Here is an 8,351-nt window from a genome sequence, read left to right on the forward strand (position 1 = left end):
AGAAAGGGAATAATTTCAGGGTAAGTTCTCTAGATTGCACGTTTGTCTTGTAGATTAATCATTAAAGCAGTATGCTGCAGAGAAAAATCAAACTACAACATCAGTGGACTACAAAACCTTAAGCTTCATAAAACTTGGGTTGATGAATGCTACATACATCTGAGAGAGTAAATCTCTTGTAACTTGGGTTCATCATGACTTCTATAATATTGTTTATACATACAAGTAGACATTAGGGGCATATCAAAAGAAACTTGAAACCCATATAAGGAAAAAAGAATCAATAAACGAAAATTTTCTGTTGTTAATAGCAACCACCTTCATGTTTCCTCATCCCACTTGCTCTTGGGTATCTCCCCACTGTCAGCAATGGTAACCTTCTTTCTAGGTTTCCCGCTATAGGTTCCTGCTCCGCCTTCAATTGCATATACATAGTCCATTCCTTGGATAACCTTGCCAAAGACAACATGCTCTCCATCTAACCTGGAAAGAATACATATATGACAACTCACATCATCAAGGCCGGTTTAGAATTAACCGAGCATCTATCTTGATCTCAAACAACAATATTAGTTCAACTTTCCTTGTCTATAACATAGGAACTCTTCAAAAATAAAATGTTATATTCAATACTCTCAATTCCAACAGTTAAATATCATCAAATAATGTTCCCTCAATTAGTATTAGGATGGAAAATAGTACCAGCTGGACTTAATGGTGGTAATGAAAAATTGTGAGCCATTTGAATCAGGTCCTGGGTTTACCATGGAGACAACGCCTGTATAACATGACATCCATTCTTAAGAACTGCGGCCATATACTAGATGATATGAAACTATTGAGTCAACAAACTAAGAATAAAGTGAACAGGCCATTTGAAGGCTTTGGGCTCAAGACCTGCATGTGAATGTTTTATTTTGAAGTTCTCATCAGCAAATGTACCACCATAGATTGATTCATATCCTTTTCCGTCACCGTATAAAATATCACCACCTTGAATCACGAAACCAGATACAATACGATGGAACGGTGTTCCTTTATAATGGAGTGCTTTTCCGCTTGTAGTTTTACCTTTCTCCCCTGTATTTAGCGCAAAATTAATTCGGAAAAATGAGAAAACTAAATTAGGTAGAATTTGAAGAATATAAGATCCATCATACCTGTGCATAGAGCCCTAAAATTTTCTGCAGAGAAGAACACGTGTTAGAATTTAAACAAAATGTGATCATAATGTAATAGAATCATATTGCAAGTTCAAACTTGAAACTTAAGAATTCCATCATAGAGAACAATCGATAAACAATCATACACCAAGGATATCGGCAAAAGACAAGTGAAATAAGGTGAAGCAACCATATGTTCTAGTCACACTTCCAGGACTACTCTTCAGTTCCACTTCCAAGGTAACTGTAAACATCCTTAAGGCTCATGCTGAAAATCTTACCGCTTGTTGAACTTAAAACCTTCTCTACCTTGGTCATGTAACTTAAAAACTGAGAAGTAGAATTTTGATTCCACTGCAAAAATCAGTTTGATTGCAGGCAATGAAAATCTAACATACTGGGTAATAGTACATGTACATTGTTCGCAGGTTATGTGTGAATTCATGAACATGCGTTCATTCAACAATAAACTCAAAGATCATAAAGCAGGCATAAGTCTCCATTCATTTAAATCAATTATCCGGTGGTAGAAGGACATACCTACAGTTTTGGGTACAACCTGGCCATATAATCCAATCACGATTCTACCTAGAGATGGAGAAGAGAAGAAAATCTTGAAAGGTTAAAAACAATTATGAAAAAATAGGCCATGAAAGAACATAATAATAAAAATGGAATGCTGTAGAGTCTTACACTACCATGAGCTAATGACCTACAAGCAAAGCTTCGCCGACCAAGGTAAAAAACAAAGGGAAGAAATAAAAAGACAGATTCTCATGGCTGTAGAAAATTTATTTAATGACCTTCAAATGCAAAACAGAAGATCCTCTTAAGATTAGCCTAAAGAATGAATCTGTGTACTTGGATCATCATGTAAAAGCTGTAACTTAAGAATTTGACACAAGTGTGAGTGCACATGTATGTAACAATATGCCAAAAAATGGAGGGGATAAAGAGTATTTATAAATGCAAAACAATAATTGGAGGAGGGCAGAAATCAAACGCTTAAGGAGTTTAAAAATCCAGGCAATAAAGCTTGAATGTGTAAGGCCCTTAATTAGGAATATATTGGGATAATTAGTGAAATATTAATAGGGTGATTAGAAGGGGCATATGAGTAATTAGATATGAAGTTTGTTAGGGATTTTAGTTACAAATAGAAGGAGAGGGATTGGAGGGAAGTGTGGAGAATTTAGTGGGATTTCCTAATTTGGGAGAGTCTAGCCCTCTCGAAAGATTAGGAATTATCTTACTCATTTTCCAATATATTTCTATATTGAATTGTTCTTGAGTTTATTCCTGTTAGGAGGGATCCTACCAGAATGTTTCCTTCACAAACAAAAACTTCATAAAATGTGAGTTGCCTTGGCTCAAGTTCAAATGCAGTTATACTCACAAGAAAAGATAGCAGTAGCCTGCCTTACCATTTGACAGTTATTCTACACCTAGTAACAAAGTAAAGTGTAGGCACAAAGATTTTACCTAATCTCTGTTCCTCAATATCAACATCCAAGTAAACCCTGTGGGTAATTTCAGGCTCTTCTTCTAGTTTCTCCTCCCTCTAGAATTTAATGACAGAAAACATGAAAATAAGTTAAATAGCTACATGGTAAGGCCAAATATATTATTGTTTGAACTTTGAAGTATAGGGATGATCATTCCACAGGTCAGATAAAACAACAAACATGTAAACCCTTACAAATTCCAATTTTATGCGTCCCAATTTCCAGAAAAGTTATTTTGCCATCACCCTGAAACTAGCATGTCCAACCAAACCAACATAGGGAAACCACCTCTCGTCGGTTTTTAACAATCATGCATACTATAACCAAAACATGGTATTCCAGGGGAACTTGATTACCACAAAATACTGGATGAATTTCTTTATGCCAATAACTCTTCTACAGAAAGCCACAAGTCCAACTGATGGAAAATGAACAACGTACCAAGAGGAAAGAATTTTATGTGCTCATTTATTAGTTATAATTAAAAAAAGAAAAAGAAAAAAGAAAAGTGGAACTAAAAACCATTTCCATTTGGATTTAAGAAAGAACTAGAGAAAAAGATCCCCACCAGAATGAAAGAACGCTGAGCCACTAAATGCACCATAACAACATAGCTGCGAAATTTGTTCTACTCAATTAGCACAAATAAATCAAGGAAAATCATGTCTGTAGGGCCTTAAGTAAATGCCTAAACAGCAGGACAATCCCCACAACACAACCACCAATACCATGTTTTAAAGATCAATGTGTGCGTTACGATCCAACAAAGTTGGAACTACCAGAAGCCCACATCTAAGTTTTAGCGATGAGAAATTAACCAAGTGGATTGACAACGAAAATTTCCATGATTGGAAAAAATTGACACGAATCGTACAGGGGAACAAACCAGAGGTTGGGAAAATGAGCAGCTCAATGGAAGCCCAGTTCACAATTTCACCGATAAAACCAACCAAAACGCATAAAAGAGATAAGCGGGAACTAAGACATAGTGAAGCGCCATACATGAATCACATGATTCAGAACGAATCTACCACGTAACAAACTCCAAGAAACAAACAGTGGCATATAATTACACATTCGACACGAATATAGGTATAACTAAAGCTATTGGCAATCAGATCCGAAAGAGAATCAGGAATACGAATCCTCAAAAGGGACGAAGACATACTTGATTGTGAGTAAACAGCGCGAAAACGAGGAAAACGAGAAAGACAATCAAGAGGAGGAGGCATCGTGGTTGATACAACAAAGAGAATCCTCGAGGCATCCTTAACGTGGCTCTCAATTTGTCTCCCCCTTCTTCAAGCTCACGAATTTCTTCATTGTCGGAACTCCATGGCGGATCTCGATTCAGCCGTTTCAAGTAATTTGATTGAAAAAGTAGGAAATGCAATGAAAATGTCAGCCGCCGGCTGGAGCGGGAACTCAGTAGCAATGCGGTGGAGGCTCTGCAGTGCGAGACAGAGAGAAGTTGAGTCGACTCCACTTTTAATTTGTTTTCCCCTCTATAAATGTGAAATAAATTATAAATTTGGTATTTTTAGTTTGGGTATAATTTTAATTTGATTATCATCACCTCCATTTCAAGGTAGAAGATAGCATTGTTTAGAGTTTGGCATTGGAGTCGGAGCGGAGTGGGAGAGATTTTCGTCCCCGTCCCAATGGGGAATTTAACCGTGGGGATGGGTGTGGAGATTCTTGTTGGGGAAACGGGTCACATTCCCGTTTCTCCGATTAATTCCCACGGCGATTTCGTTAATTTTCAATATGGGCTAAATTAGTGATAAATTTGGGCTTGGACACTTTAGCTACACTTGGACCCTAAAAAGGTCTGATTGACCCCATTCCCAGTCAAACCAGGGATTTGGGGCGAGCCCCACATGAAATTTTACCAACCTAGTGTTGTTAACATAGATCTATATAAAGTTGAATTGAATTGAGCCTACAAAATAAAATTAATGTGCTTGGTCTTGTATTGAGTGACATACTATGATACTACCAAACCGATAATAGATATACAATTAAATTTTGATGGACAATGTACTATTAGTATTCATTTCTTAGTTGAACAATGAATTGTACTATTACTTTTACTTTTACTTTTAGTACTTTACTTATTAGGGTATAAGTGTATATTTATTATTTAGAAAAGACCTAATTATTATTAGGGGATATTCAAAAATAGAAAAATAGGAAAAACTATTTACACAAAATAGCAAAATTTTAATCTTCTTTGATAGAGGCTGATAGAAATCTATCAATATCTATCAGTGATAGAAACCGATAGAAGTTTATCACTGGTAAACGCTAATAGAAGTCTATCAGTATTTTTTTTTACTATTTCTGTAAATAGTTTGACATTTTTTCTATCGGTAAAAATTTTCTTTATTATTATCTAAAAGAAAAAAATATATATAATTTCAATCTACAAAAAAGCCTATGCCGCCAAATTTTAATTTGAGATAAAAAAAATGGCAAATTCAAAACAAAAATAAAATAAAATTGAAAAAAAAAAGAATAAGGAAAATGACCAACTAAGTCTAAAACCGAAAACCAAATCAATGTGTGGAACCAATCCAATCAAAATCCAAATAATTGGGTTTGTCATTTATTGGACATCATTTTGGTTCTCTATTTTATAAAACCAATTGGTTCGGTTTGGATTTTAGTTAGCCCAAAACCGAGAAAACCGAACTGATTATCACCCCTAAGTGTCATAGGTACTTCAACTTTTTTACTATTCTCTTTGGGCTCAACTATTCAAGTCTAAGTTGATCTCCTTAATCAACGTGTAACGACCCAACTTTCTATTATACCTCTAGGACGTTACTATATGCATGCATAGGCTTGACAATAAATTTCTCAAAGATAGATTAAATAAAATAAATAATATTTTTATTTCATTAAATAAAACTCAAATAATAAAATCCTGAAAACAATGTGTGGGGTACCCTTGACTCACATTTAGAATAAATTGACCAAACAAATGAATTAACAAGTGAATAAATGAAATAACCCAGAGTTTGAAAATGCTATACTCCTAAACCAGATCCTATCAAATAAAATATAAATGCGGAAGTGATAACATGTCCCAATGGCCAGTTCACGGATTCCTTCTACCATTCGTCGATTTATCTTTACTTTTATCTGAAAGACATAAAGAGAAAATGATGAGTATATAAATATACCCAGTAAGCAACCCATTACTAAATCCACTAGGTGAACTGATAGCCTTCCTATTGGGAATCAAATGCACAAACGCATCATAAGCATAGGCATAGGCATAGGCATAAGCATAAGGGGCGAACTCAAAGGCACACTTTCATAGGTGGTGACCCTGGAGGGATACAGTCATAAACATAAGTGGAGAACCCAAGGGAACGTTGAACATAAGCATAGGGTGTGAACCTAAAGGCTTAAAATTGAAGGAACTCTTAAACAAGAGTATCCATGAGCGGGTTCGGATCTTTCTGACTTCATTGTGACCGAATTACCACATATACATTCTAACAAATAGATATGCATTGTAACACTAATTATAGGCATGCTTTAACAATTAGAATACAAAAGACTAAGTAACGTACCAGTTGAAGACAATCTTCACTCGAACACAGTCCAACGAAAGTGCACTCCTCAACCCTTCTTATCGCCCAGCAATCAGTTGCCTAACAACACCATGGTCGTCTACACGATCGGTAGCGCACGAACCAACAGCAACCGGGGAAGATACCACTACTTGAAGCCTTTAGTATTCTTGGAGTGAGAATCCAAAGAGTGGACTTTGATGGAATTGATAGAGGTAGGAGGAAAAGACGATCGTTTAGTACGAATAAGCAAGTGGGAGATAGTAGATGACTATCGTATAGTCGGGTGCTTATCGTTTAGAGAAAGGTACACGATCGTGTAGGTTTTATTAAGTGATCGTCTAGCAAAAGGTAAGTGATCGTTTAGGTCTGCTCGGCGCACTAAGCGATCGTTTAGGACGATGGGCGCTATCGTATAGGCTTTCAACATTAAGCGATCATGTCCCTCCCGTGTGGCGACATGGGGGCGAAAAAAGGAAAGAGAGGGATGGGGTTTCTCTCGCTTTTGGCATAGCGGGCCCCCAGCGGGAGGATTTACACCATTAGCGATTTTCTTGCGTATCCTACAAAATGAAACCAATTTTCATTTTATTCTTCAGTTACAAGAACCAAATTCGATTTTCCAACTTTCGCACGATTCCGGAGAAATTCTCGGCCAATTATCTCACAACCAACTAATTAATTAAATAATGAATATAATCATATTATATTCTTAACATATAGTTTGATATCATATATCTACTATAGTAATTTCTCCTCTACTTATTATAAATCATATTTATATCCAATTTCCTCCAAAATAATGTATCTCATACATTTAGTCAATTATATCATAGATAATTAACCAGTTCAATTATATCATATATAATCGAACTCTCTCTTGTCAATTTGAACATTTCAAACTGACCCAAAAACTTATTCTCAAATTTATCCAAACTACCAAGGAGACCTTATGGACTTGTGGCTCGAAACTCCAACGATACGTGAATAACTGAATAAACTCTTTAGCCATGAGATCCACCATCTGTTAACTGCCAAGCATTCTACTAAAAACTAACAGTTGAACTCTTCTTACCATAGATATATTTTTGTGTCCATCGGATATAACCAATTATGAGTACGATGACCCTTCACAGATGCTCGTAAGTACAGCTGGGCCAATTTACTGTTTTGCCCTTGTAGTTACATCTCACTCCTTAAGTACCACTGATTCCTCTAATGAACAATACAACATAGTCCAACTATGTATGAACACCTCTCGGGCCAAGAGAAGGTATGTGGCGCCACATCAGTCAAGCCCTGAAATCAGCCCTTAAGGGAGCTATTTATCTACTTGCCCCTGCTTCGGGGAAGGATTGAATTTCATCTTGTGTAGCTAAGTTCCCAGCTCCCAAATTAGACGAATCCTCAAAGTGGTAGATTTGAGTCGGTGACCTGGCCACTCACACCCATGCAAATCAAAGGACCGCCCTCAATGACAGGAGTTCCCAACTCACTCAGGATTGAGATCATGTTACCTATGGTCATCATAGTGAAGTGAAGTCTCTATCATGAACAGTGTTATATAACGAGACGTTAACACTATAAGAGTTAGATAACATGTAGGGGAAGTATCAAGGATCCATAAGCATCCAAATTCATTAATTTTGGCAGAAACTAAAGCATGCTCTTCTAAAGTAAGGGTTTTAAGATCATATCTTTGAAGAACTCTTCAAGAACTTGATCAATCTGCAGTAGTCTTCACCAAAGATTACCGTGAACCACCTCACGATCTTTCCCACTATCCTCTTGGAGCTTTAGACCGAGTTGTGGGACTCAAGAACAGCTTGAAACGATGAAGAACAATGAATAACTCACAACAACTCACTTTGAAGAATTCTTTCTTCTCACTGAAATTTTCTCTCAAAATTTTTGTGTTATGCATGCCCTCAACTCACTCCAATCTTCTTTATTTATTGCAGACGAACATGCAAAGAAGAGAAATGCATGGCTTGCAGCTAATGCTTGGAGTATTAATGAAGAGAAAAAAATGAGCTTTGTGTGAGCATGAAGAAGATGATATTGGAAAATCAACATTTTCCATTTTAACCATGCAAACC

The 8,351-nt window shown here is 36.4% G+C and overlaps 1 protein-coding gene across 1 annotated transcript; it reads right to left on the bottom strand.

Annotated features, from left to right (window-relative positions):
* Positions 1 to 13: 13 nt before the first annotated feature.
* On the bottom strand, positions 14 to 4,221 carry LOC120088539 (Cyclophilin-like peptidyl-prolyl cis-trans isomerase family protein). Its single transcript, XM_039045926.2, has 7 exons — positions 3,837 to 4,221; positions 2,646 to 2,724; positions 1,704 to 1,751; positions 1,161 to 1,184; positions 898 to 1,080; positions 703 to 778; positions 14 to 483 (listed from the first exon to the last, which is right to left on the bottom strand). Exons 1-7 carry the CDS (start codon positions 3,933 to 3,935, stop codon positions 321 to 323), a joined length of 672 nt encoding a protein of 223 aa, XP_038901854.1. The 5' UTR covers positions 3,936 to 4,221; the 3' UTR covers positions 14 to 320.
* Between the last annotated feature and the right edge of the window lie 4,130 nt (positions 4,222 to 8,351).

This window comes from Benincasa hispida, chromosome 10 (assembly GCF_027475165.1).
Source record: "Benincasa hispida cultivar pf3 chromosome 10, pf3_genome.v1.1, whole genome shotgun sequence".
NCBI classification, from domain to species: domain Eukaryota; kingdom Viridiplantae; phylum Streptophyta; class Magnoliopsida; order Cucurbitales; family Cucurbitaceae; genus Benincasa; species Benincasa hispida.

Bases quoted from the DNA above. Each gene is read 5' to 3' on its own strand.
- LOC120088539 (XM_039045926.2), bottom strand. From the start codon at position 3,935: ATGCCTCGAGGATTCTCTTTGTTGTATCAACCACGATGCCTCCTCCTC. The intron at 779-897 runs GTCTTGAGCCCA...CATGTTATACAG, and splicing joins AATAAAACATTCACATGCAG to GCGTTGTCTCCATGGTAAAC. The intron at 484-702 runs GTACTATTTTCC...TATTCTTTCCAG, and splicing joins ACCACCATTAAGTCCAGCTG to GTTAGATGGAGAGCATGTTG.